The 26,318-nt window shown below is 37.1% G+C and overlaps 1 protein-coding gene across 3 annotated transcripts in view; it reads right to left on the reverse strand.

The window, feature by feature from the left end:
- The window catches only part of LONP2 (lon peptidase 2, peroxisomal), a 55,199-nt gene extending 30,508 nt beyond the window's left edge, over window positions 1-24,691 (reverse strand). The window contains exons 1-11 of one of the 3 annotated variants that reach the window (XM_010585033.1): window positions 24,434-24,691; window positions 23,175-23,409; window positions 22,245-22,376; window positions 20,788-20,910; window positions 19,724-19,887; window positions 18,077-18,171; window positions 15,772-15,880; window positions 7,681-7,822; window positions 4,729-4,746; window positions 1,540-1,690; window positions 896-1,022 (exon numbers count right to left, since the gene is read on the reverse strand). In XM_010585033.1, coding sequence (XP_010583335.1) covers window positions 896-1,022; window positions 1,540-1,690; window positions 4,729-4,746; window positions 7,681-7,822; window positions 15,772-15,880; window positions 18,077-18,171; window positions 19,724-19,887; window positions 20,788-20,910; window positions 22,245-22,376; window positions 23,175-23,409; window positions 24,434-24,666 — 1,529 coding nt within the window. In that variant the 5' untranslated portion in view covers window positions 24,667-24,691. Of the gene's footprint in view, window positions 1-895; window positions 1,023-1,539; window positions 1,691-4,728; window positions 4,747-7,680; window positions 7,823-15,771; window positions 16,031-18,076; window positions 18,172-19,723; window positions 19,888-20,787; window positions 20,911-22,244; window positions 22,377-23,174; window positions 23,410-24,433 lie in introns of all 3 variants that reach the window. The other 2 variants (XM_010585031.1, XM_010585032.1) reach the window with 2 other exon arrangements.
- Window positions 24,692-26,318: the final 1,627 nt, after the last annotated feature.

Consider the following 26,318-nt stretch of genomic DNA (forward strand, 5'->3'; position numbering starts at 1 on the left):
GAAAAAAAAGTCATGTGCTTTTATCAAAATGATTGTGGTTTGCTGGTAAAACTGTAAAAAAAGACAAACTACTGAGTGGGAAGAAGACATGACTAACACCTGGTGTCAAACCTTAGTGAAATGCTAAACAATGCTCCAATAGCACTGAGCTCTTCTTAGATGCATAAAAATTAAAAGAACTATTTTAGAACTCAAAATATAGTTCACTTAAAGTTGAGGAACTGACTGTAAAAGAGTATTTTCTTATAGTCTATGAATTAAAAAGAAACACCAGACAATAAAATACTTCAATTCATTGAATACTGATACACTTTTTGCATTGGAAATGAACTAGTTTCAAGTCCAAAAGATGTTCTGATCAATATCTTTGCTCTCACACCCAACAAAAAAGTAGTTCTAATTAATATAAGCTATTTAATTTTTTCAACCTAATTCCAATTTTTAGACAAATGTGGCCCCTCAAGTCACAAGAAACAAAATGGTAATTTCCATTTTTTCTGTGAAAATGACAGAAACAGAACTTCATTCTTTAAAAGAAAGGTTGTCTGCTGCCAAGACCATGGCTTCCCACACTGAACACTACAGCAATACTAGCTTCAAGTGTTTCTGTTTATTCATAGTGCCTTGCCAATTGTGTCAACACAATCAATGGTGAGCCACACTCTGAAAGCCAGAGCAAGGAATTCTCTAGAGAAGGAAGGATGATTTCGTTTAGACAGCAGAGCCAGACAGAGCTCAGGAAAGAGCAATTCCATGAATTACCAATTGTTGGACTTCTGAAGCTAGTAATGACAACAGATCTTAAAAAATGTTTTGTGTTACCACTTTGTAAACGATTTACTAGTTACCAGAAAAAGAAGTTATTTAAACTTAAAACAATGAATAACAGATTTACCTGGTAATTATGTCCAAAGTGGTTACTTGTGGAATCTGTATTTGCTGTGGAGTCAGGCCATGTTGTTCAAGCTGTTTAGGAATCAAGTGTCTATGTGCAATTTCAATTTTTTCTTCTTGTGTGTATCCTTCAAAAGAAAAAACATGTTTACTAATTTTTTGCTTATACACTACAATATAATAAAATTTCTTACAATTTATAATTGTACCTGATTGAATTTAACAAAAAAACCTCAGCTATAATTTAAAAGGCTGTTGGTATGATACTTTGTGGTTATTCGTAACTTCATGTGAGCAAGAAGAATAGAATTTTAGCATTTCAAAGATCCCTTTATTCACTGGAATCTTCAAAAGATGCATCAGCCAACAGCCAGTTAGAATACAAACACAACAGCTAGTGAAAATATTGTTACAGAACGTATCTCCATATACCTGGAACTGAATTTTCCTAAATGCAATGCTAAATTTCATTCTCATGACAGAGGCCATAATGAAGACATCCTGACTAGTCTCTTTTAATGATTCTGGCCATTCAGTCTAGATTCCTGGCATGCTTACCTTAAGGAACTGCTTTTCGTTTCAGGAAGAACACCCCAATGTTGTTTAAGGACTTGCAATAGCCACTTTAATGAAAACACTTGTTACCTGGAACTTGAATAATTTCCATTCTGTCCAGCAGAGCAGGTGGGATAGTAGCTGTAGTGTTGGCTGTAGCTATAAAAAGGACTTGGGACAGATCAAAGGCTACATTTAAGTAGTGATCAGTGAAACCGTGATTTTGTTCTGGATCCAAGACCTTAACAAGAGTGAACACAAAATTGATGCAGTTGCTCTATTAGAGGTAAATAAAATATGCACATTTTTATTATATTCCATTTGCATCTGTCAAATCTGACTTTACATTCATAAAATATGTGATGAACATTACTAAAGCCTGACTCTTGGTATCTTGCCTCGCTCTGATTACCATAACTACATTCCACACCACATGCAAAAAAAAAAAAAAAAAGTAATTTCCCTGTTAGTTCTTTTTACTGTTTTCTAAAGATGGCTGCAGCACTTCTCCAGTCATCAAGTACCTCCTGTAAGCTATCTCTGTGACCTACTCAATGGTAGAGAGTGGCCTTTCAAGGACTCTCAGCACCCTTGGAAAAGCAGCCCATGTGGTCCCATGGGTAGAATTATCTCAAGTAATCCCTGACTCCAATCCTCATTTGCTCCTGGTAGCTCTTCTTACTCTACACACACCAACCAAAGAGATCTCACTGTGAAGACCAAGGGGAAGAACATAGATTATCTCAGCCTTATCTGCTGTTACTATATCACCTTCCCCACTCACTCAGCTTTGTCCAGCCTTTTACTACCAATGTAGCAGCAGAAGCTCTTCTTATTGCCCATGACATCCCACGTAAGTCTTGACTCTAGGTGAGCCCTGGCTTTCCTAACACAATCTTTGCATTTTTATTTTTTTCCCAAATTTTGTGATAAAAACACAGAAACAAAATTAAACAAGCACTGTTATTCTTCAATAACAACACACAGTCTGACCAACCTCAAAAGTTTACTGCACAAGTAGAACTATGGCTTAAATAACAGTATTGTCTTCCTATTGCTTTTAGTACTACTTACGTGCACTAATGCAACACTTGCATATATTTAAGCTATTACTTGAATAAGCTGGTTTTCTGCATTAGCTGATAAATATTCTATATACATGGATCACAAGTGTACTAAGGTGCTGTCTTGTAGTTTTTTAACAGTGCTGAAAATTGGAAGTTCATTGTATATAGCAATCTACACTTGGCTTCTATATCACCACCTATGAACCACCTTCATTCCACCCCCCCCTTAAAGTACTGCCACAATTTTCCTTCTCAAATGAAGAATTATCAATGCTACACCAACATGAATAATTCTCATGTTACAAATAATGGGACCTATGCATCTCTCGAGAAACAGCACGCTGCTGTCAAAATAATTTATCTGCCTATACCCAAAGGAATGCACCCCTTGTCTTAGCAACTTGAATTATAGCCAAGAACAGTGTTGATAATTCTAAAAAACTGAATTGGAGCATTTCCTAGCTGGTTATGAAAGAAACAATTCTGAATTTTCATTACTCTTAAATTCTGTTCAGTCTTTGAAAAGTTAAAAATCTTTAGAACAGAAATGTTTTATGATCACAACAGACTAGTAAAATACTTTTTTTTTACAGAATGCCAGAAACATAGCAGAACTTTTTTAAAAACAGAACAATTTCTGATTTTATTTTGAAGTACTGCACAGATTTAAGACTAATATTTGGAAATGTATTGCGACTGTAATAAAATACAAGTTATATGTTCCCCTTAAAGGTGAAATCTTAAAACATACTGAAGGATATGTCTAAATTCTAAGACTAAGGTTGGAACTCAGTGAATGCTATTGTTCACTGGCTATAAGCTATTCAAAAGCTGCTTTTCTTACCCTCTTCAGCAGGCAGATGCTATCATTTACTCCCTTCTTTACTGATGAATTCAAAGGCCTTGAAGTATCCTGACTAGCCAAGTACACATGCATAATTCAATCAGTTATAGATGTCTCTTACCTCAACTAGTCCTACAATCTAGCCCTAAAATGTAGGGGGACACAACAATAAGCAGTGTATCCAAGCACAGCATCTACAAACTGTCTTCAAAGAAAGATCTATACCAAATATTAGTCTCACATTCAAAGTCTACTCTTGCAAATTTTTCAAAACTGATTTAAACAGCAAATCCTAATTCAACTTTGCCCCCCCCCCCCTTTTTTTTTATTTTACACTGGTAACACAGTAGTTTCACAAAATTCCAGTCTATTAGCTGAAGCATTTTCTACTACTTCCAAGGATGTTGAAAAACAATGTATTCTGACAGACCAAGTTGGTTTTTTATAAGTTATCTACATGCATGTTTATCTCTCTCTCCTTCTAGTCTGCAACTAGAAATCCTTACGAATACTATTAAAGTGCTAAACTGGTGATTATAATATTATTTACAAAGATATACAAAATATTGATGCTGTACTCATGCGCAAACAATACTATCCAATAAAGGTAAAAGAAACTAATCAAAACCAACTCGGATTACATCTAAAAAGGTGAATTATCTGAGATTTTCTACAAGGGCTAGAGTTTCTCTGGAGTAATAATTCTTCGTCATGGTAACTATTTCTTAGAATAAGACATAAAACAATACCACACCTATGCATTTAAAACAGATTTTTCCAAAGCAAATAGAACTGTTCTTCAGCTAGGTATCTGTGCTAAAGTTCAAGTTCAAAAGTTTTCAAAGATATTCAACTAATACAAAAATATTAAGTACAAAAAGAACATTCAGTGAACAAAACATCTTGGTTAATTTATGGCTGACAGTTCACATGTATACAAAGGCTTCTCTGTACCAGCTTTTTATTACCACAAAATCCAGAATAAGTTCCATGAACATTTAATTGGCTGGCTATGCTCCTGGTCTAATTTCCCTGCATACAAATACTCACTATCAGGCACTTGGATCCATTTCTGTTTTCTTGTTTTAAACAGAGGTCATCTAAATTTAGACTAAAACATTCCCTTGTTGATGAACAGTAACTGGAAATAGGAAGACATTCTGTTTTGCTTAAGGAACAACTCTGCAGAAGCACTAGAACTAAACACATATTTGGCAATTATAAAACAACAAGCTTTGCTTCCAACCTTACAGGGTATGGCAATTTTCTCCTTGAATATATCCCATTATAGACAGTCAGTGAGAATTTAACACACCTACACATTAAGGAAAAAAGGATGTGCCTTTTATACTTAATGATGGCACTCACCAAACAAGAAGCAGCAGTCTGAAAAACAAATGTACCAGTTAGGTGACCACTTACTATTGTTTGTTCTCCTACATAACAGCCACCTTTGCCCATTCCAGATGGACCATAAACCACAAAAAGCAGATGAAAATTAAGCTGTTATATCCAGGCATGAGTTCTCCATTAGAAGAGGTAAAGCACCTGCTTCAGGATGTTTAGACAGCAGTAGAGGGATATACAGATCTCACATGAGAGCAGCCCAGACATCGTTAAAAGAGCAATTATTTCTCCAGATGCAACTAATGGTCAATTAGCTACAACTTACATATAGACTGCAGCCCAAGCAGACAGTTGGAAGCTAACCTGACAAGCCTCAGCTGGAAAAATCCATGGCAGGAGCTGAGTTGAATATCACTGAGAATGAGGTTTTAAAATATGGAAAACAGAAACACCCCAAAGCAGCAACAAAGTATCAAAAATTTAAACATAAATAATTAAAAAATAAATTCATTTCATTTGCCCTCACACACTTGACATGATAGAAGAACAGAAATGCTAATTCTCTACTGCAAGACAGGGAATAAAAAATAAATTAAAAGAAACAGCAAAGGTTGAATAAAATTAACAATATTAATGTACAGATCTGGATTCATGATTGGAACACTTCCAAAAAGAGTTATTCACTTTCCAAGAAATGCCAAATCATTGCTTCATTACTGATTTTGACTGCCTAGCAAGCAACAGTCAGCTAGCTAAAAAAATTTGATTTTCAGGTATTTTTTATCCATGCATTGACTAGATTGAGGCCAGCTTAGTTCAATATCTAAAGGAGAAATGACAGAAGAAATATCAGCAAACTCAGAGACAAGAGCTCATTACCATTAACAGCAAAGAGTAAATAAAATCCCGCAAGTGAAAAGTACAAAGAAAATGCATTTGAGTATTTGTTACACTCCCTTGCTTGTTTTCCTTGCACTTAGAGGCTTTTCATGCACCCTAGAAATGTGTACTACATACTTGAGAAATACACAGGTAAAGGACCATAACTGTCATTTTTAAAAGCTACAAAAGTGAAGCCATAGTATTTTCTAGCACATTTAAATTATTACTGGTTCATGTTAACATGCAAAGATCAAAACAGAGCTCTCAAACCATAGCCTGTTCATATGATGATTTTCAAAGAACTAGTTGGCCTTGTCAAAACAGTAATTTTAAACTATCTAGCAGGAAGAAAATAATGACATTTGTAGGATGTCAATTGACATTTCATTTGCAGAAAATCATACAGCATACAGATGAGCTTATGACACCCTAATTAAAGTAGCATTTTGCATATTCAAATCACTGTATTAAGCATTGTCAGTCAAAAAGTCATTAGAATGACTGTAGGCAAATATTACCAGAACTACTTTCATCCCCACCTACAACCGCCAAGCTACAGAAGTTACCACGCCTTAAGTCTGACAACTGAAGTGCTTCTAGGATTATGCCCTAAATCATTTCAGTGAAAGCTAGCCAGGCTAGCTCAAAAAATTTGGATAAATATCTTTTACTAACCCAACTCCTTTTGACTGAAACAGGTAAAGAACAATCACAGAAGCATTTCAGCTGAAACAGTGATAGGATGGTAGCCCCTACAGCCAGAGAGAACGTAAAAGAGAAGTAGATAGTGTAAAAATACAGCAGTATAAGGACATTCTAAGTGTGCACAATACCAAAACCATTAAGTGCACTAGCGCTACACCTGCTCTGGACAGCCTCAAGTGTTTCACCTAGCCCAGCCTTGCTGTGCCACTACCTTCCTCATTCCCTCCTTTCCTCATCATCAGTGCTAGCACAGGAAGATGTACATAGCCTGCTGCACTAAGACGCTGGGGAACAGCAAAGCTCTTTGTCTCTTCCCCATAGCTGAGGAGATGTTCCTTCCTCTCTCCAGCAAACTGCTAGAATAAAACCACTGAATAAGCAAGTCAGTGGAAGAAGGAATTGTACTCAGATATCATCATGTATCATACTCCAGGAAAAAAGAAGACAGAAAGAAGGTTCTGGCAACTCGTTACTGCTCTCTGCTACAGACTCCTCTGACACATGAAACCTGCAAGGCACATTCAGTAACATCTCAACAGTTGATGGATTTACAAAATATTCCAACAGTATCTCGCTCAAAGTCCTTACTTGTATCTCCTAGATTTTACTTGTGTCTTTAAGCAAGCCAAATTTAACACCTCTAAACTCTTTGTCATAAAATAACTACACCACATACTTCAAAATTAGATTAATTTATATCTTGGTCAGAGTCCCAGAATTTCAGAAAAAACACACTTAATAGCTGACTGTCATGGAAAGCAAACACGCACCACATCATAATCAGTCAAGGAGTGGGGATCTGTGACTTAAATGAAAAACTTAAGTTCAGAAAGTTAATTACAACACTAATTAAAGAATTGCTGCTGAAACAACAATGCAACTAGTTCATCTTACATGCTAGGTAAAATGCTTAGCTCCAATATAAGCTTGTACCTTCAAAAGCTTCAAAAATATAATAAAATTGTTCTAAGAAAGAAAGGGAAAACTTGAAAAAGTCCAGCTACTGTCTGGCTACTCTACAGTTCTTTCTTATAGCTAACAGCATTTGGTCATTAAAAATCAATGTCTTGAAGTCCCTCAAATATGTAACATTCAAGGCTTGAACAGTCTTCAAATATACAAAACACTTAGCACAAAACACATCCTTGTGTTTAAGTATAGATCACTGAGATTAAAGATATCTTGCTTAGCATACTATATAACAGCATTTGCATTGTGCACAATTGACAGAAATCCAACAATGTCAAAACATAGTAGCTGGTATTTGAATAAAAAAGCTGACACTGTCATGCTATCTTTTGTCCAGTGAATCCTCCTTTCCGAGTCCAGTATTTTAATTCTTTTTAATTACAAATGAAACAATGCTTGTAATTTAACTTCCCTTACCTCAAGCAAGGCTGCTGCAGGATCCCCCTGCAAGCTCTTCCCCAGTTTATCAACTTCATCTAACAGGAATACTGGATTGTTAACTCCAACAGTCTTCAGTCCATTGATTATTCTGCCAGGCATACTGCCAACATAGGTGCGCCTGTGAGAAGTAAATGTATATGGGGAAAGAGGGGCCAGAAGCATGTAACAGGAGTAGAAACATCAAAAACAAAACTCAAAGGAAAATAAAAGAATAAGCAGCATTATAACAATTCTTGCTTTTTTGGAAAACTTTTTGGAACTAGTTGATAAAAGTATGGAATATACATCTGAACTAATATAAGCAATTATAACAGCAGATGAAAATTCCACTTCCATGGTGCACTAGTTGGTCTGGAAAGATAAACATATGCATTAAAGTATATCCAAACTTTATGGCTTGCAGGCATTTTACATGATTCAGTACAAGCATCCTTGTACTGTATGAACAAGCAGAAGCAGATTTGGGAACCTCATTAATACTAACATTTTAATAATAATGATACTGGGGTTTTGTCATCACAACACAGTTCACACAGCATGTTACAAATTAGTGCAAAATTCCAAATACGCTGAACTGTCCCCTGTATATACAGCATGCTTTAATTAATACAAAAAATAATTTTATTTACTATGTCATTTCAACATAAAATAAAAAACTAGAACAGTGCAATGGAGCAAAAAAGTTATGAGCCTGAATTTATTCAGCAAACGTGGTAAAACCTTTTTTTCACAATGCACAGACCAACTACATTTTACATGCATATATATCCCTTGTTTGCTGCATTTATCACAGCCTTTTCTGCTTGTGCCATAGCTAAACAAAATACTAAAATTAAGAGTATGAAATGCTGGTCACTCAAGAAGAAAGAGATACGTAAAGTGCTGAATTACAGTACCTATCTCATGACCCTCACGAAGCAGATATGCAGCACAGGCCTGCTTTGCCATATGATCTGTTTCAATACAGTCCAAAATAAACAGGATGACATTTAGAAAGACGAAACCAAAAATACCATGGGAGTAATTTCAAAAGATACTAGAGAGTACTTTAAATATTAAAAAAACCCAACTCAAACCACACAGCAATGGTGTTGGTTCCATGTAATATTTAACCAAGGGAACAAATTGTAGTTACTGTATTTAATTCTAGATCTGAGCAAAAAGAAAAGTTTTTAAGATCTTCTGAATAGCCAGAAATGCAACAGAATTTCAGTTTGTCTGTGACCACCTTCATGAGACAGCTGCTGAAGACCGGAGCAGTCAGCATGCAATAGTTTATCACCTCACTGCTTTTGTGTAGAGTCTTACTCTGCAGTGAGTGAGTGGATTCCTTTCCACTGAAGATTGTGCTGTATAACATTTACTACAGATCAAGAATCTGCATGGGGGAGCTATTACACTGGCATGCAGCTTCATTCTTCATCTGCACACAGTCAACCTTGCCAAAAGAATGAAAGGATTCTATAAAATGCAATCAGAAAATTACAAGACTGAAGCAGAACTGAAGTTCACAGAAATGAATCATTTACCAGTGCAACCAAATTAATCATTGTAGCAATTTGGGGGTTTCTTTGGGGGTTTTTGCTGTTACTTTTTTTGTTTGTGGTTTTAGGTTTCGTTTGTTTCATTGTTTGTTAGTGGTGGTTTTGTTGTTGTTTTGTTTTGTTTTTTTTAACAAAAGATGCTTACTGCACTGGTAAATAATTTTATATGCTTCAGAGACAATGCAGCCTGACTGTTTTCAATATTCTATTTATGTCAGTAATAGGATAACATAATTAGGTAAACATTAACCATTCTTCTATCTTGCTTGGTACATTATTCTCAAGTGCATGCTTAAAGATGTTATACTTTTTTAATGCATGCTTGTGGTTTTATATACACAAAGTTTTATCTGATCCTTTTAAATTCTATAAAATTTTGAAATATCTATGTTCCATCTAGTTTTAAGAAACAGCTTTGGTTTATAAACTAAATGAAGGTAAACTGGGTTTCTCTAGTCAAGGGAAAGCACTGTGAATAATCACTTTTTCTCTCCCTACAACATCTCCCTGCAACAATACAGGTCAAAGGATAGTGTTAGGTACCAAAACATTTTCTGAATAATAAATCTGTTTGTTTATACCCACGCACACACACATACCACTTTCAAAAACTATTTTGGAGGTTTTTTCCAAATAGAAGCACTTAAAAAACCCCAAAACAACAAAACAGGAAGAGATTTTTCTTTCTTGAGATAAAAAAAAGCTGTTGTTATTAATAGATTTAAATAAGTTTTCTTCCCCCTCAAACAACCCTGAAAATAGACTTCAAGTCACAGTCATTTTAGATTCAAGTAGATTTGGGTATTTAGTGACACATTTACACTGGTGGAAGATTCTCACAGATACAGCATCTTTCAGTAAGACTTAACTGTTGTACACAATCAAGTTTCTTAACATTTTAAAATAAACCATACACTAGGTAGGCTGAAGTACAATGTATCAAGACCTGTGGTGAAGAAAAAGCAGAAAAAAGCAAATATACTCAAGACAACTTATGACAAGTCAAGTGAGATCAATAACTTGGAGAAATACAATTTTAAGAGTATAAAAATTAAGTGGCTTCTAAAGCAAGCAATACGAAAAACATTCTAACAGTGACAGAAAATCATTAATTTAATTTTTTTTATAATGCACCCTGTCCAAAGTAAGCCTTGGGTCATGAACTACTGTATAAAAAAACTTGAAGAGAAACCACAGTCCAACTGAAATGGATCCAATATTACGAAAAGGATGAAATGGTTCCCTGTACAATCCAAGAGTTCTTCAAGAAACTCAAAGGTCAAAATTAAAGGAACTATTGTTGAAAATATGGAGCAGTTCCACAAAATACTCAGTCTCCACAGAATTAGGGTTAACAGATGAGAAAAGTGCATGGTGGCTAGAAACATTCTGCTCTTCATTTTACTACCTGACAATCGACTATTCTCACTCTTCCTCTCTCATACTGTCATCTTCTTATTTGTATTTTCAATCATCCCTAGACATGGTAAATCTAAACAACTAACTGCAATATAAATATAAATGTTTAACTGATGTACAAAATTTCAAATAAAAGCATGCTTAAATTTATTTACATAATGTGATCAGGTATCACGGAATAGAAACTTGGACTATACATTTTAGGATAACAAATACCTAGGTATCTATTCATTCTTCCTATGTGTAACACTAAATCTGTGATGCATCTTCATTTATTAGAGATGGACCAGTACCTATTTCATTAATCAAAGACTCAAGATCTCCATGGCAAGTAAAGAATGCTAATGCAAACGTCATATGTAGGATGACAAAGAACAATAACGTAACATTCTACCTTGAAAATACATAGGTAGCTTGTTTTCATTTCTAAATGATTATTAGGGAACGCATCTCAACACGAGTCCTTGGTAAGACAGACCCTGCAGATATTTACTTATAAAACCACTAGAATATATTAAAATTACAAGCAGATATGGCCATTATCTGTCTGGACATTAACCTTTGCCTTGTAACTTGTGAAACTGAATACTGCTGTTTGTGAACAGTAGCCACTGAATGTGATGTTATTCTTTATTTTCATTATTTTAGCTAGGGTTGAAAGGAGAAAGAACAATATTCTACATTAGCATTTTTGATGATATAATGAAGCTTTGCTCATTTTTTGATGCACTGTTTCTCTCTATGCATTAAACCCAGAGAGTCAGCTGTTTTCCATTCAGAACAGGAAGTACAGATCAAGTTTCCTGGTTATCTCACTTGCATAGTAACAATTAAAAAAAAAACCTTAAGAGCTCATGCCACAGAAGGTCTGTAATTCAGTAATCTTTTTATTTATTTTTAAATCAATTTAAAAAAAAAAAAACACTAGAGTTGTACAGCACGTCATTAGGAGCTACGTATCCTAGAAAATGCAAGAATGATAGCTGGGAAATCTAACCTTGCCAGCTCTCCTAATGTAAACTGAGAATGTATATGAATCTAAATCCTTAAAGCAGTACTACTATTATTGATAAAAACATGACTCACTTTCTTCATACTGTTCTAAAGACAAACATTTTTGAATTCTTTTTAACTACAGTGATTTTCAAACTGCAGAGGTAGGAAAAGATAACAAAGTTAATGCCACCAAATAAACTATTTCTGAACTTAGTTGCACAAGGTCACAGCTTATTTTTTTGCAAGGACAGACATTGTGTCTACTCAAGTGCTTTACAAATGTATCTATGCTTTGTAGTTGTATAACAAAGCTATTCCTCTCAAAGGTGAAACTGTTAGAGGTTTGGTTTTTTCTAGTGCAACAAGGCCTGTGCTGTGAACTTCTGTACTGGTGAGGAATCACAGCTTTTCGCACACAGATGCACCTGAACAAGTCTTCAGCACAGGCCTAAGCCAGAAGTAAACTATCCAAACTTCTAGAAACTGAAAAACAATGGTAATATAAGAAAGAGTGCTTCACATGGAGGTGAGAGGGAGAAAAAAGAGCTTCACAGTGATCTCACCAGCACCACTATAAATAAATGGCACAATTATATCTTTCCTTTTTAAAAATAGAAGACCACACACACATGCAACAGAGAAGATCATATAGTTCCTGTATAAAACAAAGTATCAGTAATGAGGAGCTCTTAAATGCAGCAAGCTCCTTGGAGAAAAGTTCTAAGTCATCCTTTAGGGTGGTTTGGTTATTTAAATTTTTTTTTTTAATAAAAGTTAACAACAAATGTAAACCAGCAAACTTTAACATATAGTATAGATGAGTGGTAAATGCAAACAACAGCTGGAGGATGTCTGATAAAGTAGTTCTGTTTTTGTACCAAGATGATGATTTCATTTTGGGAATGCAGAACAGTAGTTGCTACTCTTCACCCAATCAAAAAAGGACTCACAAACAGCAGCTGCAGGCACATGATCCACACTAAAATGGCAAAAACTGGGTGTTTCCAGTTACCCTAGTTACACATCACACAGAACAGCACACTTACTATAACACCACTCCCCACCCTGCTGCCACCTAATAAATTTTATTTTGCTTGCTGAATCTATCAGTCCGCATTTTTCACTTACAACAGTAATAAGAGGCCAAAGTGAGTGCTTGAAAGTGAAACTGAACCACAGTCTCTTTTGTAACATTCTAGTATATTTAGTACATTCTTTAAAATGTTTAGTACATTAGTAGGTACATATAGTATCATTCTTCTGCAATGTTAATGGAATCATTAACTTAAGCCTTAAAGCCTAATAAGGAGCTTTCAGGAAAGAAAGAATGGCTCCTAACATGTCATATTAGAAAATCAGCCTACTTAACAGTAAAACTCAAGAGAACAGCAGCCTATGTCTCCTCCACTTTTAGACCACCTCTGTAATTCCTCTCTATCACTGCCACCAGATGCACAACATAGATTCACTTGACTGGGAATAACTTGAAGGATTTATTAATTCAAAAGGACATTACAGAGAGAGGTCCACAGAAGAGCTATAGTTTTTAATTTGATTAAATCTTATTCTGAGAAGCAGAAAAGCAGAAAAAAAAAAAAGTGAAGCAGAATTAAAAAAACAATATGCAACAGTTGGTCTTGATTTTACCTATCAAAAACTTGCAAAAGCAGTCTGTTACAAGGGACTCCTCATACTAACTGCTCTAAAGTTTGTTTTTAAACTATACATTTGTTTGTTGAAGAGTAACCAAATGATACTCTTGCTAATTCTAGATAGTATTTTCCTTTGCTGATGCAAAATAAACTGTCTTATCAAATACTTCCCATCAGCTAATTTCAAGTTAATTTTTTTAATATGAAATTTATAATGGTTATCTTCTAACATGCATTAATAATTTAATAATGCCCTCAAAAATACTACAGTGACAGCCACAAACCCCTGAATTTAAAAGTTTTAAAAGGCCTCACTATCGCATGACTCTAGCTGTCTTTATTCTTTATTAGGTCTAAGTACAAGATAGAAAGCCAAACAAACCAAACAAAAAAAGGGAAAACAGTAAGGAATTACTGGCACTTGAGTAAGAGTTTATGACAGTTTTACTTTTATTCATAATGTCAATTTCACAGACGTGGTTTCCCTGTTAGAAAGGCTTCCCTGCTCTGCCCTGGAAGAGTTACTTATGTCTATGACGCTTAGTATTCAACAGCCTCTAGTGGTTTCAGTTCGAATAGCAACATGTTGAATCACATTTTAAACTGTTTTTAGGATCCATGCCATAAGTAGTCTGAAACATCAGAATTCTCACTTATTAAACAGTGATTACAGGAATAATACATAGTGAAGGAGGAGCACAAAGTTTCACTTCTTTTTCCACTAGTGTGTAAGTAAATGGGTAAAAAGGCCAGCTATTACAAAGGTTTGCAAAACAATCACATGCACAGAGTGCTGCTATGCAGTAAAAACCAATGCGGTAAAACAAATCTATCTACAAACCCCCAGTGGCTGCTGGGTATGTTGACTACACTAAGAAAAAAAACTTACAAATGTTCTTTCAAGCTACAAACTCTACGTAAGTGTCAAACACTCTGGAAAACAAAACTCCTGCAAATTTGCCACAGAAGAATGTGCACAGGAATAAACACATGTTGCTCATTTTAGCAAGAGTGCTGAACTAAAGGTTTATGAAACAACTCTGAATTTTCAAGTTGTCATCAAGTACAAAATCACCATTTTGTCACTTTTTCATGTCTCATGTTCTGGTCTAAGAAGTGATCAGTAGTATATTATATTATAGATTCCTAGAAATACATTATATTCCAGATTCCTATAAGTTTATGAATATGTTAAGCACAAGATTTCCCAGTGAGTCTCCACATTCCCTCCAGCTGGGGCTGTGAGCTTCCACATTCTAATGTATTCACACATGCAACTAGCTTACACAGTCAGCAGTTTGAAGTCTCATACTACAAAATGAACTTTAATTAGGGCATTTCTTTTAAGTTTTCATTACAATTACATAGGGAAGTGGTAAGAATACCAAGGTCCTTTTCATGCCTTGAAAACAAGAAGAAATTACAAAATAACCTGGAATTGAAGAAAGAATGATGGTGTATCTGATGATTGAAAGTAGCAGCATAGCCATTGGGCAAAATTAACTGCTACATGGCATCAAAGAAATAACTGACAGCTTTAATTCACAATAATTTACCTACTGTTGTAAGGAGAAATTGTATTCAATAGTATGACTTTAAAAAAAAAAACACAAACCCACATGGTTTTACAGATCTTTAGAACACTAACAAATTCATTATTCCAAATTTCCTATACTGTATGCAATAAGCATAAAATACGTTTAATGGGACCAAAAGTGCTGCACAGATGTTTGGCAGTTACTTATATACATTACCCATTCATTATGCTTCCAGTTGCAAGGAATGGGGAATGGACTAATATGAACAAATGGTTTAAAAGACTAAGAAGTAGATACATAAAGTAATGCAAGATCAAAAAAAGTCCTAAGGAAAGTCACCCAAAAAATCTCATTTGAAATCTTCCAGCTTAGGTATCCTTGTATAAACTTCCTTTTGAAATGGGAAAATAGTACACTAACAAGTTTGAGATACCAAGTAACCCAGCTGCTATCCTCTAGCAACTTTTAAGTATTACTCTCAGTTTCTCCTCCTGTTTTAGCAACAAACATGGTTATAAAGTAATGCATTGCTATTCACAGACTATTTTGTGTAACTAAATCTTTACCTCCCTCCTAAAAAGCAGAAAAATCAGATCCAACATTTAAGAGTTTGCATTAGACTTTCTACTGAATTTTACTTCAAAGTGCCCAGATGACTAAAGATTAAATTCCACTGTCCTGTATGACAATAAAGGGTAGCAGCAGGAGAAAGAATAAAGGCTGTATCTCAACACTAAACATCCATTCCCATTACTAAAATTCTCTCCTGAATACCACTGAATACCAAGAAAAATCAATTAATAACTACTATTGTTTGAAATAAGCAAAATTTCTCTGTATTAGCTAAACAATGAAAATAATCAATACATTTTGTAACAAACAAAAGAAAAAATTACAGTTAGGAAAGGAAGTAGTTACCTGTGGCCTCGAATATCAGACTGATCACAGACTCCTCCTAAAGCAATTCTGTGGAATTCTCGACCCAAAGTCTTTGCAATTGATCTTCCAACACTAGTTTTACCAACTCCTGGGGGCCCAACAAAACATAGAATGGGTCCCTTGAGGTTGTTTTTAAGCTGTCGGACAGCTAAGTACTCCAAAACTCTCTTCTTCAACTTCTCCATAGCATAATGATCATTATCCAAAAGAATTCGAGCTGCACGAATTTCAAGGCGATCTATCAATCATTGACAACAGAAAAGATATTAGCACATTTACCTTTAAAAAAATGAAAGAATTTATTCTACAATACAAGAGAAAAACTCTTTCTCAAACATGTTCATCAATGCAATCCCCCTGACACACACACGTATTTCACACAATGTTTTCCTAAAACAAAGGTATAATTCTCCTTTAATAAGGAAATTAGACATAAGTTACACGGATCATGGTACTGATAATGAAATTTTAAAAAACGCACCTTTTCACTGTGTCACATTGAAATCTATTTCAGATGAACTTAGTGTCTAATCTAGAACAGCAATTCAATGATAAGCAAATTTTTCAGTATTTGCTTTCTCACAGAAATAAGTCTGATCCTGTAAGGTCTTCTCAAAAGACAAATTCATCCCTATATCTTCAACATGTACTTATGACAAGGGTCTATAACTACCTCGCAAACAGAGCAAGATCTTATTGGCTTGAAGAGCAGGCTTTACTTGCTATGCAACACAAAGTGATTTGGCACTGTAAAAAATACCCATGTGACACTAGGTGTGGAAAAATCTTTTTTTTTTTTTTTTTTTTTTTTCAATTACAATTACCATATTTTGAGATAAATGGTCAGGCCTCACCAACGGACATTAACTAATGCTTTGCACAGAGCAGGAATTTCTGGCACAAAGCAGCTGTCTTCTCCTTTGCTCTACAACATAAAGAGAGTAGGCAGGAAGCAGTGAAGTCTATCAATTCTGCACCCACCTACCCTTCAAATTCTATGCATTCCAGATGCGGACCCCTCATACCAGTGAGTGTGCATATTTCAAGTACAGACAATTGTAATTAAATTCTCATCATCAATCAAGTAAATTTCTGTAATAAACTACTGAACAAAAAATTCACTAATGATCATAATTTTCTATTGGATTTTCTATTTTTATATTCATGTATATTTTTATTCACTGAAGCTATAGAGTCCAAAGCATCACTCACATGAATATGAATACAAACTTTACAAGTTTGCTTAAAGTAAAAACTTCAAACTACATGTGACATGGCATAATTTTACAAGATTAAAGAGCAACTTTCACCAAAAAAACCATTCTGCTAGGACATGAGTGTCAACAAATACTTAACTCATGTTGGGATTCTTTGAACAAACCATAGAGATCTGCAAAGATCTGTAAGCAGATCTTTTTACAATTTAATGATTAAAGAAAATATTTACAAGATTTGTAAACAGCCAAGGCTCTAGTTCAAAACAGCCAAAAATTCATCACCATGCATACTGAGAAGGCAAAAGATAGACATGTTTCTGTTTGTGTGGTATGTTAAATTTATTTTTAAAATCAGATTGTTTTAAATGCCATTCAAAAGCCTCATTCTTCAGTAGCTGATAGAAGGAATTAAAATACTTTTCTCCAGCAGTGCACCTTCTGGAAAGTCATTTTGCCCAATTAATCCACTTGTGTTGGTCAGCAGAAAAAGCCACGTTTGGTTTTCTACACTCTCCATTTTTGCATACTGTTCCCATATTAATAGTATCACTCTCTACTCACAACTTTTGAAAACCGTGGTACAAAGCTGACATGATACTCAGTTTTTCTATTGTACCTGAAGTTTTTTTCATCCTTCTGTTCCTTACCAAACTTGATTAACTTAAGACATACCAGAACCTTCTTCAGCAAGATTAATGCTACATAAATGTACAAAAGCTTTTTTGTCTGACATATAAAAAGTAATTAGATGCATTTTTCTGTATTATTTCAGATACATGCTAGCACAGATTGTAAGTAATATCACCTTCATTCTTCGGTGTAGATATTCCTAATACTTTTAAAATTCACATTCTTAGATGTACAACTGAGCTACACAGGCTACTCAGTATACAGGTCTTACTTTAAGCCAGGTAGACCGTAAGACTTCAGTAACATATTAATGACATTTTTACAACCAGACAATGACACAAACATTTGCAAGACAAAACTAAGTACATAGTGTTTATATGATGGTTACTCATCCTAAAATGTCTGCACAAGTGACAAAAAAAACCAGAAGGGTTTACCTTTTGTACTCTTGTTCCATGGCAACTCTACCATCAGTTCCAAGTAATTTCTTGTCAAAGCATATTCCGGCATAGACTGAGGCATCTTCTTTAATCTGGAAATATATGCACAGAATTCATAAGGCTAACCAGGAATTAACTGCAAAGTAGGACTCACCTGCACCTATCTGCTCGAGATTAGGAAGGCTCTACAGAGAGATCTGGACAGGCTGGATTGATCGGCCAAGGCCAACTGCATGAAGTTCAACAAGGCCAAGTGCCGGGTCCTGCACTTCAGTCACAGCAACCACATGCAGCGCTACAGGCTTGGGGAAGAGTGTCTGGAAAGCTGCCCGGCAGAGAAAGACCTGGCGCTGCTGGTTGACAGCCGGCTGAATACGAGCCAGCAGTGTGCCCAGGTGGCCAAGAAGGCCAACGGCATCCTGGCCTGCATCAGAAATAGTGTGGCCAGCAGGAGCAGGGAGGTGATTGTTCCCCTGTATTTGGCACTGGTGAGGCCACACCTCGAGTCCTGTGTTCAGTTTTGGGCCCCTCACTACAGGAAAGACATCAAGGTGTTGGAGCATGTCCAGAGAAGGGCAACAAAGCTGGAGCATAAGTCTTCTGAGGAGCGGCTGAGGGAACTGGGGCTGTTTAGTCTGGGGAAGAGGAGGCTGAGGGGAGACCTTATCGCTCTCTACAACTACCTGAAAGGACGCTGTAGTGACGTGGGTGCTGGTCTCTTCTGTCAGGTGGCTAGAGACAGAACAAAAGGAAATGGCCTCAAGTTGCAGCAAGGGAGGTTTAGGTTGGATATTAGGAAAAATTTCTTTACTGAGAGAGTTGTCAACCGTTGGAACAGGCTGCCCAGGGAAGTGGTTGAGTCACCATCCCTGGAGGTATTCAAAAAGCATGTAGACAAGGCACTTCAGAACATGGTTTAGTGGGCATGGATGATGGTTGGACTCGATGATCATGAAGGTCTTTCCCAACCTAAATGATTCTATGATTCTATGAAGATATTTAGCTAACTTGAGGTCATCAGCATACTCTCTTACTTTCTGACAACCATAATAATAAAAGAGCAAGCTCTTTTACTCCTAATTGATTACTCCATCAATTAGGAGATTGCCTTTGCATAATAATAGCTAATTTATAGGATACAAACAAATGGAAAAGAGTCAGTTCCCTATGCATACAAAATGCATGCACCCATGCACCATGATATATGCATCCTCACTGAAAAAGAGGTTGTTAACCATGGATAGCTCAGTTACCCTCTCACCATAGAAAAACAGAGGGAAAAAAAGACTCAATAAATGGGTCAGTTTATTCATTAATTCATTAATTATTAACAACTGCAGTTGTTATTTAGCTTTTTTTTTTTTATCTTAACTTCATAACATGGAGGCTTAGAGCTTACAGCTTAATGCTATATTAATATATAAACCGTATCTAGAAGACTTCCTATTTCTTTGTCATCACCTCTGATGTTCCAAAAGGATGAAATGATGAAATGTATAAGCAAAAAACAGCACTCTACTAAATTTTTAAAAATCATTTCCAAAACACAATCAACACAAACATATCATCAAATAAGAAAAGGTTAATGCAAGATTTGTTTTAAAAAATAAACTAAGAAGAAATCACCATTTGAAAGTCTCCTACCTTTTTATTTCCTTAAGACAAACTTTAAGAGCTTGTTCTGACATACTGGATGTTCTAATCTTTTTTTCCAGCATGACAACATCATCATTATCTGCTTCTTCCTCCTCATCTTCTGTAGTGCTTGGAATGTGATTGATTCTTCTATTAGGACGAATAGTTACGACCTATAAAATGGAAAACAGACCCAGAGAATAGTATCAGGTTTTGTTTTTTAAATAAGGTGTGTACTTTGGCTTTGAATGGAAACCATGACAAAAACAGGCAAGGTGCTGAGAGCGCCTCTTTCATAGAAAAATTCAGAAGATATTAATCCAATAAATAACTTCGCAAAGTGTTATTGGTACTACTTCAAAAAGTTACAGTTCTTATTTTACTGTATATATTTCCTAAGTGCATTTATCATCTACCCTAAACTAGCAGATAACAGAAGACAAGAACAAAACTGAAAAGAGTTATTTGTGATTTTTTGGGCATTGCAGCCCATCATATTAAGCAGAATAAGCCTAATCTTTACAAAATGCATAAGTCTTCTCTCTTACCTTTTTTAATTTCTCGGTTACTTCCTGTTTACTGAACTGTGTAAGTAAAGTTAGATGCAGCAAAAGTCTTAGCTGCCCTAGTTTAGCAAGCTACATTTTACAACACACATTCTTTATCTGTATTTCAAAAGCTATCATTCATCTGCAATGCCATTAGTAAAAGGTACACCTTTCACTGCACAGGCCAAAACTCAGTGTGTGCATACCATGCATGTAAACTGGGCATCAAATGACTCTTTAAGGGAACCTGAGCATTTATTCAATGTCAGAAAGTGCTCAGATTAAAAATTAAATAAATAAATATAAAGTCTATGCAGTTTAAAAATAATATTTTCTCTTTTAGGTATCTGAACAGCCAAAGTTGCCAGCTGGGTGTTCTCTGCAACTCCAGACTGACCATGAAACGTTATGGCTATAGATTAAAACTTTGCACAGCCTAAAATTTTGCACGTTCATTAGCCTATTAAAAATGCCTCTTTATACTTATTTAGGATGTTTAAGTATCCCACATTTAAAGGTCCATACCCTTTTATCATCATCCTGTTTGGGCTTTCTTGTTTTCTGAAGCAGCTTCAGGCCTTCAATCTGTCTAACAAGCAATGGTATAGTCATCTTGAACCGTTCTTCCAGCCTAACAGCATCTAAAATCTAAAAGCAAGGAGTTATAAGCAGCCAACAAGTTCACGCTGATGGATCATTAGTTTGGGGGAGGGTAACACAGAGGGTACTGTTACTGTCTTTTGACCAGAGTTACAGAATAGATGGTTTAGGAAAAAAAAGGTAGCAAGAAAAGCAATGAGAATACAGCACACAAAATCTAGCCTCAAGGCTCTGGATGCCAAAACTAGAAAGCACTCCAAAATAAAAAAACACCTCTTTTATCCTGTCTGTTTTTAAAGCGCCTTAATATTTCAGTGGCATTTTCTGTGGCAAGCATCTATGAGTATTCTATTTTTTCAATTACTGAGTCTCAGGAAAGGGCTAGCCCTCTAAAAGTTACAGCATGATCTCCTTGGTTAACCCAGAAAAAAAAAAAAATCACCTTATGCTTTAAGGTTTTTTTTTGTTTGGTTTCCATTTTTTGCTTATTTTGTTTGTCTTTTAAAATTTTATACACTATTCCATTTTTATGTTTAATGAAGCTGATATGTGGAAATGGGTAGAATTTGACTCTTCAGTATTTCCATAGCTTCCACTAGCTGCTCTTTTCTTTAGCACTTCTAACAAAAAACAAGGACATGGTAAATTTAATGACTAATGTACCTTCCTCCAGCAGGATATTCAGCTGCAGTACACACCTTCACTTCAAATTACTGCATTAATTTCTATTTGTTTGCTTTGAAAGAACCTAAGTTATGCTTTCAATTCAAGGTTGAACATGCAGCACTGGCAGTGGCAAAAGAAAAGGAACAACAAAACTTCTGAACACAGCAAGCAAATATAGAAATCAGACTAGTAAGCATCAAGCCATAGGCATCATTTTTACATAAAGTTATTTTGACATATGATGGAAATTTAACCAGTATCTCAATATTTAAAAAAGCCCACACTTCAAGATGTTTTTAAAAAGATTAAAAAAAAACTGGTTCTGAAGCTGTTGGTACTAAAAGATATATAACGATCTGTCAACTGTGACAACTAAGCAAGATTTCAACACAGTTTGAAGAAAGATTTATCATCTCTACCATGAGAAGGGGAAGTCCTTCCCTTGTACTTATTGTTTAGTAAAATGAACAGTTTCCAATGCTAACTAATTTACCTACTAGGTGAGTTCTGACATAGAGATATATAAACACTTTAAACAACACTACAAAAACTTTTTACAACTATTCATACTCAGTTGTAACACAAATACCTTCTGGCGCAACATTACTGCTGTGCAGTCTCAAGTGTAAGCAATTTCAAAATTACCTAAAAGTGATTAACTGTAAAAAAAATAGCAAACGCCTAATTCTCCTTAAAAAAGTTTAAGAATGTAATACCTGAAGCTTCTCTTGATTGGATGTACGGATGATAGAAGTCAGTATGTCTGGCAAAGCTTCTCTAGGCAGATTGTCCAAAAGACGTCTCAGCTTTGCGACTGCAGGAACAGACATATCCAGCATCTCAACCAACTGTAAGGAACACAAAATGAACAATATTCATTGCTGCTATGTTTCTTTTTTATTTAAATGAGTATCTGACCTAAAAAGGATTGCATCTTTCAGTATGAAATGTGTCTAGGTACTTTGCCAAAAAGCTACTGAAATAAATAAAAAAAAAGTTCACAGAAGAGGCACTAACTCAGCATAGGGCAATCAAGACTTTGGGCTTTCTGCTTGTTTGAGAAGTTAAAAATTACCATCATTGTTTGCAGCACTTTTTTCAATGCCTAAACCTCTTACTTCCCCCCACACACCCTGATTAAAAACTTTCTCAGTTATCTTAACACTATGATGACTCTTTTTCTGTACATCCTTTAAACTCAAATTCATTATACCTGGGGACATCTGTTTTATAATCAAGGCTCTAGAGGGGTTTTTTTCCCCCTTCAAAAATTTTAAAAAAACGAACCCTCACAAAACCCCAACCCATTGTGTGTATATATATAAAATCCTAGAAAAAATTAATCAGAAGTACTCCTTTTACTAGAGTGCATTTATAGTATTGCTACATATGAAATAATACCAACTTATCATAGCACTAACATACGCAGTTAGACTCATCCTACAATGAGCTGTATAGACACCCTGGAACTCCACACAGAAACTTTAAGCTATAACAAAAATATTTTGTAGCAGAAGTACTGAAACTCTACCAGTCACTGAAAAATATAAGAACTACAGAAAGAGAAGGGCAGATAGGAAACCAAAACCCCCAAATATATGCATAAATACATTGATATATGATACATAGAAATTAAAACAATTTACCTGCACTGCATACTTGTAGAATTGTTCTGACAATTCTCCAAGTTGCTCCTCAGACTTGTGCTGATTAGTAAACTGCTCAAGTCGATCTAACTGTTCAACTTCAGCAACAGGATACGGCTTCTCTTTCAGCAGCTGTAGGATCTGGAATCGGCAGAGGCCCGTAACCAGCAATGTATAATGTGGCTTGGGCCAGTTGCTACCAACCACCTGAACTGCCAAGGCAGCAGTGCCAATCCTAAAAACAGATCAAATCTTCATATTATTTGTCACCTTCCACAGAACATTTTGCATGCCCCTCCCTTATCAAGAAGCAATCAAGCTATAGGTTGCAAGAACCTTCTGGGTCATAGTTCGTTACCATGAAAGGCAACCAAATTATACAATTTTCTTTGTAACGCAGATTGCAAAACCAAACTGTAAAACCTGAAAATGAATGAGCTGAAAAACTAAGATAACGTAAGTCACCTGATTTAGAAACATATGTAATTTTTTCATAAATAATTTCATGGATTTCACTGGGGACAGGAACCCTGACATTTCAGCTTAATCTGGACACATTGGAAAATTGAGCGTTTGTAATTTACAGTTCTTCAGTGAAACTGTCAGTCTCACTCTGAACAAACATTTTGGATCACGTGTACCTGTTTAAGCGGATATCAAACAGAAGTTATTTTCTTGCAAAACCTTACTCAGTCCACTGACGTGATAAAGTTTTGAGAGCAAGGGTTGCAGCATGTTAGTTTTACTTATGCTTTATCCCACAGAAATACAATTCGTTTTCATTTTACATGAACTAGGTCACTATCCATGCTACTTAGTGGGTGAAAAATGTTGTTAACAACTGCGACAGCCTTAATGCTCCTGGCCTGCGTTCTTTGATCGCATTTTCCTCTTCCACCCCGGTCTCCTTTTTCAGGCTTTTCTTCCAGACGTCAGTCAGACGGTCCCCGACACCACGCGCCCCCGCCACGGCCGCTCGTCCGGCGCAGCGAGAGAACCTTCTCCGAACCGAGCAGCCTTTCCCAGACGGCGGCGGGGCAGAAAAGACTCGCCCCCGCGGCCCGGCCCACCCCCGCGAGCCCAACGCCCCCGCGGAGATGACAACATGGCGAGCTCGCCTCGGGGCAGCACCGTCCCCCGGGCGGGGAGGCAGGGTCAAGTTCAGCGCGCTGCCGTACGGCGGCAGCTCGGAACGAGCGCGCGAGGGCGCGGCGTCCGAGGCCGCCAGGGAGAGAGAGCCGGGCCGGGCCGGGCCGCACCTGTGCAGGGAGGGCAGGTCGTCGCAGTCAGAGGTGGGGTCGCTGGTGTTGGGGATGACGCCGATGATGGTGCTCCTCAGCGAGGTGCCCTTCAGGAGCCGGCTGCGCACCAGCTGCATGTTGCGCGGCGAGTCCACGCTCGTCCGCATGGTCGAGCCGGGCAGCAGCACGCCCTCATGGGTGAGCAGCAGCGGGAGGCGGCTGGGGATCTGGATAGCGCTGCCCGCCGCCATGGCCGCCCGCTCGCTCCGCCGGCGCGCCGCCCACACACCGACGCCACCGGGCGGCCTCGGCGCGCGGCTCGCCTCCGCCCCGCTACGGGCGCCCAGAAGGGACACTCCGCGCTGCACCCCGCACCTGGCTCCTGCCAGGCCGCGGGGCAGCGACGGGAAAGGCAGCCAAGGGCGCTACCCCGGCCTGGCCTTCGCCGGGGGTGACACGCCGCCGCCCCCTCGGAGGGGGGGCCTCCTCGGCCTGGCCTCACAGGCCCCCCGGGCCTTGTACAGTAAAGTAACTTCTAGCTCGCTCACTTTTAATCTTTCTCTCTCGGTTTTGGTTTTGGGGGGTTTTGTTTGTTTGTTTGTTTTTTCCTCTTTCTAAAAGACAGAGCCCGCTGCGGGTCTCGGCCGAGGAGGTTCCCCTGAGTGCCGCTGTGGCTGCCTCAACCACCAGGTGTCAGGCTGACACTTACAATTTATGCAGGCTTTAATTTATCTGTAAAAGAAAAAGTGCTATAGAGTCTGACGTAGGAGAGGGAGCGGATAACGAATTTATCATTTGTTAAAGGGGATGGTTACTAAGTGAAATCCATTTTTTGTTTGTTTTCACAAAAATCTGCTCTCCTGCACCTGTGCTTATGGCCAAAGGTTTCAGGACCCTGTTTCTTCAAGCACAGGTTAGTGCAGGTGCTCTTCACAGTGCTCCAGGCAGCCCTAAACCAAAGGGAGGAAATGCAGGATACCACATCTCTTCTGCAGGGCAGGGGCCCGAAGTCAGGGCCTTCCCCAAGGGCTGGGGAGCTGTGAAGAGCAAAGCACTCACTGGTGCTCCCTGTTCCCCAGGCCAAGCCAGGCAGGCTACCTGCAGAGACAGACCCTGGGACCTCGCCAAATGCCATGGGACTTTTACTGCAATATAGTTATTTTCAGCAGACCTGGAGTTATCAGCCAAGGCCATAGCTCACTATGATCAGTACCATTCCTTTGCCCAGTCCTGCAAAAGCCTGCCCAGGTGAAAGGGCTCTGAGAACTGAGGCCCTATGGAGACTTCAGATGAACAAGCGGGTTTTAAGACCTTCTCCCCCCCCCCCCCCGGTGAAAAGAGGTGCAATATCAAAATTGCATAATGTAATGAACTACATTAGCCAATCTCTTGTTAATCACTGACTTGCACAATATGTTTTGAACAAAGGTAATTCTGTACAGAGGGGAAATCTCAGTGGCAACAAACTGACAATTTGAAATGCACAAGTATACCTACAGTAAAAAACTTGCTTAATCATGCAGTTTATTAATAAAGTAATCTGTTGGCCTACTGTAAAATGCAAGGTAACAGGATATATGGAAATACTAACAATATATTTAAATGCAGGAAGTTATTACAGCTGAGAAAAGTATCTTCTAAAGCAGCCACCTCAGGTACCTTAGGAAGAAGCTGGGATTTAATATACTATTCAACATGACATTTAGAAAACACTAATACAAAAGGGTACACAACACAGGAATATGGAAAGTATTTTGTGAACTTCCTGATGTTAAATATAATTACTCTGTAAACATATGTTCAGCACACAAATGTTTAAGTGTCTCTAACTATATTAGTTTGGAATGTGAACACAAACCAAACCTAAAGGTTAAACATATGGTCATCACATTTATTGATTAAT

The sequence above is a fragment of the Haliaeetus leucocephalus genome, unplaced genomic scaffold (assembly GCF_000737465.1).
Source record: "Haliaeetus leucocephalus isolate CR32 unplaced genomic scaffold, Haliaeetus_leucocephalus-4.0 Scaffold92, whole genome shotgun sequence".
In the NCBI taxonomy this organism is placed as follows: Eukaryota; Metazoa; Chordata; class Aves; order Accipitriformes; family Accipitridae; genus Haliaeetus; species Haliaeetus leucocephalus.